Below are 11,902 nucleotides of genomic sequence, written 5' to 3'. Positions count from 1 at the left end.
TATAAGTCCATGTACTATATAATTTGGTATTTTGCTCAACTGGGTACTGATACCTAAAATAAGGATATCGAACATGGATTCTTCAAGTTAAAATTTTCCCTCTAACTACCCTGTGTTGGTACCTAATTGATCATCACCTCATATTAAACTCGACCCAAAAACCAAATTAGAAACACTAAAAACGCATACCAATCACCTCCAAACTTAATGAACATACACTTAGTACAAGAATAACCAATTTCAAGCACTTACCAATATTTAATACATTCAACTCCTAATATGCTCATTATGTAAGCATATATATGTACAAATAATTACCAATGCTTATACTTTTAGTACATGCCATTTGAGTACTCAACACACATCATATGAAACTTTCCTAGTCACCTAGGCATAGGTACATGCCAAGTCACCTTAAGTGCTGTTTGTGGTATCCCTCTTTCTAATGATTTAGGAATGTATCATAGCGTATCAATTATTCATAGTTGGATAACGAAAGAGACTTATGCACGTAGTGTTGGTAAAATTATTAAGAAACTGAGCTATTGGAAAGGTAAATTACTTTCACCAGCTGGGAGATGTACTCTGATTAAATTAATAACATCTATAATTTCATTTGACACGACAAAGACAATTCTATTACTTGTTTTGGTTAATAATCAATTAGACCGAATAAATAGGAATTTTCTTTGGATGACACTGCAGAGCGCTCTCATAAGCATTTAGTTAGTTAGGATAAAGTTACGCCTCTTTATTTGGCTTGTCTTTCTTGATAAGATTAATACTAATCAGATCCGTGTATGTAAGAGAATGTCAATTGATGAAATTTGTAGTCACCCAATTATTTAGTTCGTTCTATTTTGGTCGCCTAACTATTAATTTTTTGATTTAGTCACTCAACTTTTTGAAATTAAATATTTTAGTCACTTTTGTTGTAAATTTAGTGACAGATAGTCTAACGTGGGCTTTTTTTATCGGCATAATAACAAATTTAGCCCTCCAATATTTACACATTCTATTAATTTAATCTTAAATATAAAAAATTCAATAATTTTACCCCTTCATTGTTTACAGAAGTTGTCATTTTACTTTTAATTCTAAAAATTATATAATAGAATTTAAAAATCTTTCAAATCTCTATATTTATTTTTTTAAAGTTTTTAAATTTATATTTACTTCTCATCAATCATGCTCATTTCTCATCAACCAAACACATGAAAAACCCAGGCACCGGTGGAAAAATGCCTCAACACGTTCTCTTACCTTATTTTTCAATTTTTCACTTTACCTCAAATATTTTCTAACTAGTTTATTGTTTGGACAAATAATTTGACCCTCGAACAAGTTTACTCATTAAGGGTGATAACAATTCAATTCAGAAAGATTTGAAAATATTTATATTACTATGTAATATTATGATTTTTTTAAAACAAAATGAACCGAAGTCAAATGGAGCCACAAACATGACCAAATTAATCCAAATTACCCCAATATAACTTTTTACCATTATTAAGTTATTTTCACCAATCTAAATATAAAATATTTATTTTTATATATAAATGAAAATCTCCTAGTCAAATAAATACAATTGTTTTAACTTATAAACTAAAAACTAAACTATCCAAATACATCAAAATAAAAACAAAAAAAAAATACAATTCAAATTAATTTTAGATTTTTTTTATTTTTCTTCTTTCTAAAATCAGATCAGTAATCAATTTGAGCAGACTATTAATTTTCAGTTCAGTTGATTTAGTTTAGCTTCATTAAAAATAAAAATATTAAAAAATAGAGAAAATTTAATTTAATTAATACTAATAAAAAATTATTTGACTTTATTTGGAATTTTGAATCAAAAGTTGATTTTGTGTTCATATTTAGATACATCATCAAGATAAAATGAAATAAGTTTTTAAAATTATTTAGAAATAATCTAACCAAGCAAAAATCCGATAAATAATAATATATTAAAAAAAATACATGTCAATTTTTTTATAAATTAGAATAAAAATAATACTCTATTAATGTACTAAATACTATCCCCTTTTTTAATTTTTTCTCGTCGTTTAGGATTTGAGTAGTGGTTTGACAATTTGATGCAAATGAATATTATATCACTGAAGTATATGAGTAGCACTCATTTCCTAAGAGAAAAGCGCTTTCTAATTGTATTTTTATTCATCGCAATATTGAAAATGTGTCTCTCTCTTGCTTAGTTCAACCACCGAGTATTGGGATAGAGGGAAAGCTTCAAGAATGATTGACTTATACAATTTGAAGCGCCTTGTGCGTTCAAGGATCATCTAGGCTAAAATAGCAGTCAATTGCAACTTCTCTCAAAGTTTGAGTTCACAACTTACACTTTGAGTCAGTTCTTTAGATTGTGTATAACATTCATAGAATTTCAGCATAAGAAAAATAGAATGGTTGTTTGGGTTAATACTTGATACACTAGCCGCTTACTAATTTTATCCCACAAAAAATCTTAAAATATTGTCATGTTTATCTCTTTTTTAAATATTTTTTTAAAAAATTCGACTGACGATCTATTAAATATTATTCTTAATATTCTGTAAAATGAAAACTGAACTAAATACATTTAAATAATAACCAATTTGAATTTAATAAAATCAATCCAAGATCAAATCCTAAAATTTGAATTGATTTTTAATTTTTTTGAAATTATTTTCCAAGTAAATTACTCATTAAATTTCCATGTTCCATGTCATGATGCTCGTGAATAGAATACAAATGTGAATGAAATTCAATTTTTAATGTCAATTGTCAACGGTACGACCAATTGCTTTAATTATATATATATTTATATTATTTCACTTAATACAATTTACTTTATTTAGTAAAAACAAACCTTTTATCAGTCAAAATTTGATTTTGTGGTCATAAATATATCATGTGATAAAAAATATATATATTTCAATATTAATTTTTAAAAATTTAAACCCAGACAATAAATATTTCAATATGATAATATTCTAAATTCATTTACGAAAATTTTTATTCCACTATCCTTTTAATTATCGATAAAAACAACAATAACAATATAATCGCGATTATTTGAATTGAATAAATTTATTTATTTAATTTAAAATTATTTTTTAATTTTTATATTAAAAAAGTTATTTTATATTCTAAATATTCTTTTTTTTTCTCAAAAGAGGAGTTATTGATTGCTTTTTATTTAAAAATTCAAAAACATATTTAATAAAAATAAAAATAAAGTCCAATAACCTAAAAATAGTATAAAAATCATTACCAACCACAAAAAATTAAATAATCAAACACCCTAAGTAGAGTTTATACATAAAATAAAAGCAAAGATGCTTTAATCTTTCCCTTTATTTTTTTTACATACTTACTTTAATAGAAAAGTTGATTCGATGTTGGTTGGATTGATATAAATTTTCTGATCAATATAAGAAAATGTAAATTTGAATATGCTGAAGCTGAGATTATAAAAAAATATACATGATGAAGTAGATTTTGGTTTTGGTCAACAATAATTATCATTTCCATGAAAAATAATTGACCATGCAAATGATATGAAAAACAAGCCAAAATTTGCAAATTTAGAATTTAAAAGAACACAAGAAGACGCAGCAAATAATTGACCAAACCAAATGAGTTTGGAAAATTTAGCCGAGTAGATTCATTTACGTACGCGCCAGGAAGGAAGGCGCAGAAAACCCTAATTTCTTTCTTGTTTCATGTTTGAAAAGTTTAAGAATTGTTTATCTTTGAACATGTAATTTAAGGAAATAGGTTTTTTTTTTAAAAAATAAAATAAATTTTGACGAGTCAGTTTGGGCAACTACTGACACCTAACATAAATTAAAAAACCCCTTTACTTAACCGTCTCTCATGGACTCTGGTTTCTCTCTATCTTCATTATTCTCTTAAAACCATTTCCCTTTAACTAATTCCTTTTGCTACTCTCAGCTTCTTGTTTTTTCAGGTTAATTTTCTGATTACCTATCAGTTATCTTTCTGGGGTTTTTTTTTGGGATCAGTTTTTCTTTAATCTTGCTTTTCTTCATGTTTAGCTAATTTGCTGATCTGGGTTTCCTTTTTCTTGTTGAAGCATGTTGTTATTTTACTTGAATTTGATTTAGTTAGTTCATAGTTTTAATGGGTTTTGATGGTTCTTTTTTAATTTTTTAATTTTTTTTTATAATTCCTTCTCTTTGATGTTTAATGGTGAAATGAACATAGTCAAATTGGGGTTGACTTCAGGTAGCATCTATTTATTTATTTATTTATTTCATCAAATTGAAGTGAAATGAACTAGGAATTGATAAGTGGTATTATTGTTGTTGTTGAATTATGTATTAAGCTTTTTAGTTTTTGCAATTTAGTCGAATTGCCCCTTTGTTTACTTCTATGCTCTCTTCTTCACTTCTCAATTGCTAGAAATATACACTTGAGTTTCAATTAATGAGATCGAATAATCTAATCCGGTTCGGATATCTAGTTTCAAGAGTAAGCCTGTATTTGGTGTCTAATTTGTTAGGCATTTGATTCTATGAGCTGATTACTTCATAATATTATTAACTGAATTTTCAGAATTCAACAAGTTCTTGTTAATGAACTTGATGATATGGTGTCTAATATATGAATTTCTTCAACTAGGAACTTTATTTAATGGATGTTTTGAAACCTATAATTGATACCAATGGCTTGTTAAGTGCAGCAAAGTGACCTTTGTTTGCTACTTGCTCAAAACTTCTATAGTTTCTTAAGCATTTTGTGAATTTACTAGATTTATTCAATTGATATTGATATTATGTGTGTATATATAGACAACTTCATTACTTTAGAGACCGTCATTGTCGGTTATGGATCTCTATAATGAACACATTACTAGAGACATTAACAAATCTGGATCCTATTCCGGGTTTGGAAGATATTCCTGAAATTGTTAGCTGCTGGATTTTGCTTGATGCACCGTGAAATTTGGTGTATTACAATGAGTGCAGGCCATCAATGGATGACTGCTACATGTCTGCCTCCATGATTTTGTTATTCAAGTCCACTGAATTATTAGTATGAAACTAAGTTTTTTTTTTTTTCCTCATTGGTTTCCTTTCGGCAGGTTCAAAACTGCTCTGATTCAAAGCATTGATCAAATATATAGGAAAACTTGGCACTGGCGCATCATAAAGTTATGACTTGTTTTTCTTTCTTATTTCGTAGACGCAACGATTCAGTGAACAACCAGACTTTCGAGGTTGATGAAGGTAAGTCAGAAGCCTTGTGATAATTAGGACATCTTTTCATTTTGTCTTGTGCAATTTAATGAAGGAAAACTCCTAATCTGCTTTCTTTGTTCCTTCTTCCGAACAGAGTTTGATGTTCACAACGTAAAATTTTATACATACAAAGAATTAAGAACAGCTACTGAAGTTTTCAGCCCTGTCAATAAGATTGGTGAAGGAGGCTTTGGTTCTGTCTATAAGGTATATACATATATATATGATCTTTCAATATATGGAGCATTGACTGCTCGACCCTTCATTGTTCTGCGAAACAAACCACCTTAATTATCGTTATTGATTTTCAGGGGCGGCTTAAAAATGGAAATATTGCCGCAATAAAAGTACTTTCAGCTGAATCACGACAGGGAGTGAAAGAATTCGTGACAGAGATTAAAGTGATCTCCGAGATAGAGCATGAAAATTTGGTCAAGCTTTATGGCTGTTGTGTGGAAGATAATCATAGAATCTTGGTCTATAACTACCTCGAGAATAATAGCCTTTCCCAGACTCTTCTTGGTAATTTTTTCAATTTTGTTCTACAATTTTAAGTTTAGATTATTGAGGCTATTCTTCATATCATAATGCATAGTAGTAAAACTATACATGCGTGTATATATATATGTATACATGTGTATATATATTACACTGCCTTCAAATAGGAACTAAGAGCAAACGAACCCTTTTTCTTTTACAGGTAGTGGTCACAGTAATATCCAGTTTAATTGGAGAACACGGTCCAAAATATGTATCGGGATCGCACGTGGGCTTGCTTTCCTTCACGAGGAAGTACGGCCTTACATTGTTCATAGAGATATCAAAGCAAGCAATATTCTTCTCGATAAAGACCTAACACCCAAAATATCAGATTTTGGCTTGGCAAAACTTATCCCGGCAAACTTGACTCATGTCAGCACTCGTGTAGCTGGAACAATGTAAGGCTTCTATCTTCTCGTTACTCCTTCAAGTTTAAATATACTTAAAATGTATTTTTAGTTTCAAAGTGACTTGGTGTTAAAAGCAATAGTAATACAAAATTTCTGTGTTATTCGGACTCAAATATGAGTGTCAAGTATAGGTATATGTCTCACGTGGTTATATTCAATTGTTTCCAAGTTTTTTTTATGTATTTGGAGGGTCCTCTTAGGGTCATATACTGACATCCATATTCGAATATAAATGAAGAATCGGAGCAACAAAGTGAAATTTAACTCCTTTTCTCTACCGAGTTTTAAGTTTTGCCTCTCTTTTACTTCTTTCTCAGTATTTTATGCTTTTGATAAGTATTAACTGCCACTTACGTATACATTCATCATTTCAGAGGTTATCTTGCACCGGAGTATGCAATAAGGGGGCAGTTGACTCGGAAAGCAGATATCTACGGTTTTGGCGTTCTCCTCATAGAAATAGTCACTGGCAGATGTAACACAAATACGCGGTTACCTGTAGGAGAACAATATCTCCTAGAGCGGGTATGGGTTCGAGTCCTTTCCGTTATCGTTAAAAGTTCAGTTTATTGCAATTATATCAATGACGGAGCTTGACCTGTGAGTTACGAGACTTCCCTTTCGGTTTTGCTCAGAGATAAATAATCAAGCACTTATGAAATTTGCAAAGCTAGAAACATGTTGCAACTCCTTAAAATATTATTATTTGAAAGGGTTTGGGGTTAATGAAACACTGATCTCTTCTTGCAGACATGGGACCTTTACGAGAAAAGGGAGCTGGTCGGGTTGGTAGACGAATTGCTGAACGTTGATTTCGATGCGGAGGAGGCTTGTAGGTACCTCAAGATTGGTCTTCTTTGTACCCAAGATGCTCCTAAACTACGACCCTCTATGTCATCGGTGGTCAAGATGCTAACCGGCCAAAAAGACGTCGACGAGAGGAAGATAACAAAACCGGGATTAATTTCCGATTTTATGGACCTTAAAGTTAGAAGTTCCGATAAAACCAAGCCGGAACGAAAGAACACATCTTACAATGCTTTCTCTGGCTCAGACAAAGACAATTCAACCATGTCGTCAGGAACCTCGACTTCCGCAAATACGACCTTCAATACTATGAATAACGACCAGAGCGTTTAAACATCGACAATAACGAACGTCGAAATTTATTCATTTTTATTCTATTTTGTTTTTTTTTCTTTTTTCTTTTTTGAAGCTTTCCAGTTTGTACATTTTCAACAGTGTTTGTCATTTCTTTTACTTGGTGGAATTAGCTGAAACTAAGGTCTTGTAAATGTTCCCCGTTTGGTGAATGAAAAGAAATTTTTGCAGAGTTAATTAATGGTATTTTTGGCCCAATTCGTGTCGAGTTCGGGTTGGACTTATGATCGTAGCATAATATATAATTTTTGTATCGGGCTAAGTTCGAGTTAGGTCTATATATACATTAACATTATATGTAACATAATTGGTAACTCAAGCTTCTTTAGATTCCACCGTATTATTTTTAAATTTTTTATTAAAACTTATTTTTAATTTAATATTTATTAATTGTGTAAATATTTTTATTAAAATTTTATGCATAAAATAAAATAAAAATTACGTATTATAAAATTAAAAAAATAGGTTCAAGCTAAATCAAACTCGAACTTTAATATTGGAATCCAATGAAATAACCCTTCAGTAGGTTATGTCTCATGGCTAAGCACATGAAATGATAATAAAGTTTAAGAAAGTACTTATAATCTTTATACATTTAAAATTTAGTTCTCTTATTTTTATTTTTAAAGAATTTAGCTCTTCTATTTTTTTAATTAAAAAAATACAAGTCTAATAGTTAATACCGTGAAAATTCTTCTGTTAAATTTAGGTTCATTACAATACCACTTTTTGATAATACTAACAATAATTTGAGCTATGAAATTCGAAAAATAGAAAAATCAAAATTTCTAGAAATAAAAAGAAATGAACTAATTTATAAATGTACAAAAAATACAGGGACTTCAACATATTTTAACCTATGCATTGATGAAGTCAAGGCATCGACTTTTCTCGTTCTAAGGGGTGGAGATCTATGCATTGTGATATTTAGAGATTTTTCCTTTTATATTTTTCACCAATAATGATAAATTAATTGCATCGAATATCTTCAAATTATGATTCAAATTTCAATTTACTCTCAAAGTTCAAAATATTCTTTTTCTTAATCCAATTGTCAACTTATATTTTACGTGTTAGTTTGGATATAGTATAGAACTTATTAAAAAATAGTTATATTAAATTTTAATGACACTATGTTTTTTAATACGACAAACCTAATATGTCCATGCAAGGGGGCTGGTAATGGCTTTGGCCCATAAATAGTAAAATTTCTTTTTAGTCCCTTGAAAAATTTTAAATATATATAAATTAGTATAATGATAAAATTACTTTTATCCTCAAAAATTTATAATTCAATTTTACGTCTCCTAATTTCTTTTACCTTCGTCCCTAGTTCATGTAACAACTATACACGTGATTAAAATTTGATCAACATATTTTAAATATATTTCATATTAAATTTGAGTTGATATTTAATTTTCACAGATAAATAGACCTAACTGATATAGTACAATTTTTTTTTATAAAAATATGATACCAATCTTTTGAAAAGTCAACTAGAGCAATATGAAATTTAGCGATTAATTTTAAATTTAAACTATAGTTTAAAAATGCTTGAAGCGTAACGTAGTGTGAGTCATATCTTGTCCCCTAAAATTTGAAAAATTCCCATCAAATTTTTAAAAATTTTGAAGATTTTAATTAGGTCCTTTTAAAATTTTTGGAATTCTCTTTAAGCCCTTCAAAAGTTTTGAAAATTTTAATTAAATCCTCAAAAAATATAAAAAATTCAATAAACCCTCAACTTTTAAGTTTTTTTTTAATTAAACCCCTGAAATTTTAATGTCATATTCCACCACAGGATGCTTTTGGTTGGATACATAATACATGCTGCATTGTGGTATTTTAATTAATATTTTTTATTTTCTTTTTCACCGACAAAAATAGAAAGCACAAAAACTGTAGTCTATATATAATTATTTATTTAATATGTAGGATCTCCTAAATAGATTAAACATTGATTCTTAAAGCTAGCAAAGTACATAAAGGAAAAGGAAAAAAAAATTAATGAAGGGATATCCTTCAACAATAAATTGCAATGGAATATATTTTGAGAGGTCGGAATTAAATTGTATATTTTTATTATTTTAATAGTTTATATCTTTATAAATTTTAAAATATTAAATCAAAATTTTATCATTTTAAGGAGACCAAAATATAATTTTACCATTATTAAATTTAAAGTTTATAAATTATAAATTACTTAAATAGAAAAAAAAAAGTTAAAGCATGTGGTGGTAGAGATTAAAAAAAGTCAAAGCTGAAAGTTATATGCTAAAATGACTTAAATTAAAAAATTACTTTAACCTTAAAAAAAAATTATGTTTTCGATGTTTTAAAATTTTATTATTTAATTTTGATCCCAAAAAAATTTCTGAATTTTTCATTTAATATTGTGTTTGATTAGTAAATTGTTACCCAAATATTAGTATAAGAGTATCTTGATAAAATAAATACTTTTAATTTTTTTAAAAAGTAAATAAATAAATAATTATATTAATTTATTTAATATATTAAATGTATTAATAATTTAAAATAAATTTAAACAAATTAAAAGATAATTAACAAAATCAAATAATTTAAAACCGTTTATAAACAAAAGAAAAAAAAAGTTATAGAAAAGAGTTTTGGGTAAACGACACATAATGTCACTAATCTATTACTAACTTTACATTTTAATCATTGACTTCAAAAAGTTAACTAGGCTGTCGAGTTTTTGTTTTTTAAAGTCTGGTTTACGAGATCTAAGCACCGATTCGACGATTGGTATAATAGATAAATACCCATCAATTGCTAGAAAAATATACATTAGATCTAAGTTGATTTGACAATTAGTTTCGAAGATTAGAGGAAAAAGTTGTTAGGATTTTGGCTCGCAAATTCATGATGTCCAATGCTGTTTTACGAGAAAAATGAACTATAAAAGAGAAGGGGAATGAGAACTTTTAATTGGTGTAAATGGTGCGAACAGAGGTCATATATGATATGGAAACGATTTTAACAGACTAACAACTTAAATTAAAACTTCAAGTAATCCATTGATCATTTCATAATTTTTTAAAATTAAATAATTAAAATAAAAATTTATTAATAATTTAGTGAATTTGAGGGAAAAGATTTTTCTGGGGTCTAGTTTTGACTTCCAAAATCTCATAATTTAAAAAACATTTTCTTCATTAGTTGAGTTTAGTATGAAAATGACATTTTAAAGTGATTTTTTTGTTAAATATCACTTAGAATTTTTTTAATTTTTTTTAAAAAATGCTCAAATGGTTTGATTTATTTGATATTTTAATTTGTTTAATTATCGTTCATTATCTGGATATTGTCATTGGAATTTTGACCCATTTAAATAGCAATTATTTGTTGCATATTGAATTAATTATTCTAAAGGTTTAATCACATTTTAATCCTCAAACTTTTTCTCATTTTCCCAGCTAGGTACCCTAAATTCTTTTATCCCAAATAGGTACCTGAATTTTAACTCCGTCAGTTTGGAAAAAATTACCTGACCAATTCGGCTTCGACACGTGTTTTGTTTTTTTTCCCATGATATTTAAAAGAAATAAATAAATTATTTACAAAAATACAAATGAAAAATAAAATATTTAAAATACATACATATTTTACTTTTTATAAAGTAACATAGGGTGAAAAGATCATATTCTCTCCCCCAAAATATAGGGTTTGCAGCCCTTATCCTTGAACCGAGCTTCATCTTCTCCATAGAATTAGGGTTTAGGTTTCAAAAAACGATTTCCATGTTTCAGAATTTGGTGCTTTGGTATCGGTGAGTCAAAGTTCAGTTATCTGTTTAGGCAAAAAAAAGAAAAGAAAGAGAGTTTAGGTACCTATTTGGGAAAATGGGAAAAGTTTGGGGGACTAAAACGTGAATGAAACCTTACTTTAAAGATGAAATATAAAATTAAATAATAATGACAAAGGTAAACCTGCTGATCAAAGAAAACAAAAAGAATATTAAGTTCATTATATACATGAATAAAATTGATTTAAATAAAACAATGAATATTTTAAAAAATATATATATACACAAATAAAATAATTCAACCAACTACCATGGCTTTTAACCACTAAAATAGTAAAATTGCATATAGCTGGTTTCAATTTCAAAAATTATGACGAGTCTTAATTCGATTGGTATTGATATTGTTACCAGTGCAGGAGAATGTAGGTTCGAGTATGCTAAAGCATATTATCTTATGTGCTATAGTTAATTCTAAGCATGGTACAAAAAAAGCAGATATAAAATTATAAGTTATTAAAATAATAAAATAACAATTTAATTTCATTATAAAAAGTGTTTATGGGTTGAGACGAGATTAAATAAAAAAAATTCCTGGTTTAAACTGAATTTACAAATAATCTGTTTCATTTTAAAAAAATTATTTAAATTTAATTATAAAATAGTTAAAATCAAGATTTTTAAAATTAGACTTATAGTTGAACTGATTAGGCTATTAATAAAAAAATTGTTAAAATTTTATAAAAAATAAGATTCTTAAA

The 11,902-nt window shown here is 27.7% G+C and overlaps 1 protein-coding gene across 1 annotated transcript; it reads left to right on the top strand.

Annotated features, from left to right (window-relative positions):
* Positions 1-3,628: 3,628 nt before the first annotated feature.
* On the top strand, positions 3,629-7,555 carry LOC121203734 (cold-responsive protein kinase 1). The gene is made up of 7 exons (XM_041074183.1): positions 3,629-3,973; positions 5,111-5,255; positions 5,362-5,474; positions 5,579-5,789; positions 5,968-6,205; positions 6,592-6,742; positions 6,968-7,555. The coding sequence occupies exons 2-7, from the start codon at positions 5,183-5,185 to the stop codon at positions 7,355-7,357; spliced, it is 1,176 nt and encodes a 391-aa protein (XP_040930117.1). The 5' UTR covers positions 3,629-3,973; positions 5,111-5,182; the 3' UTR covers positions 7,358-7,555.
* The last annotated feature ends 4,347 nt before the right edge of the window (positions 7,556-11,902 follow it).

The sequence above is a fragment of the Gossypium hirsutum genome, chromosome A01, assembly GCF_007990345.1.
Source record: "Gossypium hirsutum isolate 1008001.06 chromosome A01, Gossypium_hirsutum_v2.1, whole genome shotgun sequence".
NCBI classification, from domain to species: Eukaryota; Viridiplantae; Streptophyta; class Magnoliopsida; order Malvales; family Malvaceae; genus Gossypium; species Gossypium hirsutum.
The sequence above is the reverse complement of the archived record's forward strand: the minus strand, read 5'-3'. Positions and strand labels throughout refer to the sequence as shown.

What these genes read in the sequence shown, in the direction of transcription:
- LOC121203734 (XM_041074183.1), top strand. Translation starts at nt 5,183, where the DNA reads ATGACTTGTTTTTCTTTCTTATTTCGTAGACGCAACGATTCAGTGAAC. An exon ending in GACTTTCGAGGTTGATGAAG is followed by an intron (nt 5,256 to 5,361) that starts GTAAGTCAGAAG and finishes TCTTCCGAACAG; the next exon opens with AGTTTGATGTTCACAACGTA. An exon ending in AACAATATCTCCTAGAGCGG is followed by an intron (nt 6,743 to 6,967) that starts GTATGGGTTCGA and finishes CTCTTCTTGCAG; the next exon opens with ACATGGGACCTTTACGAGAA.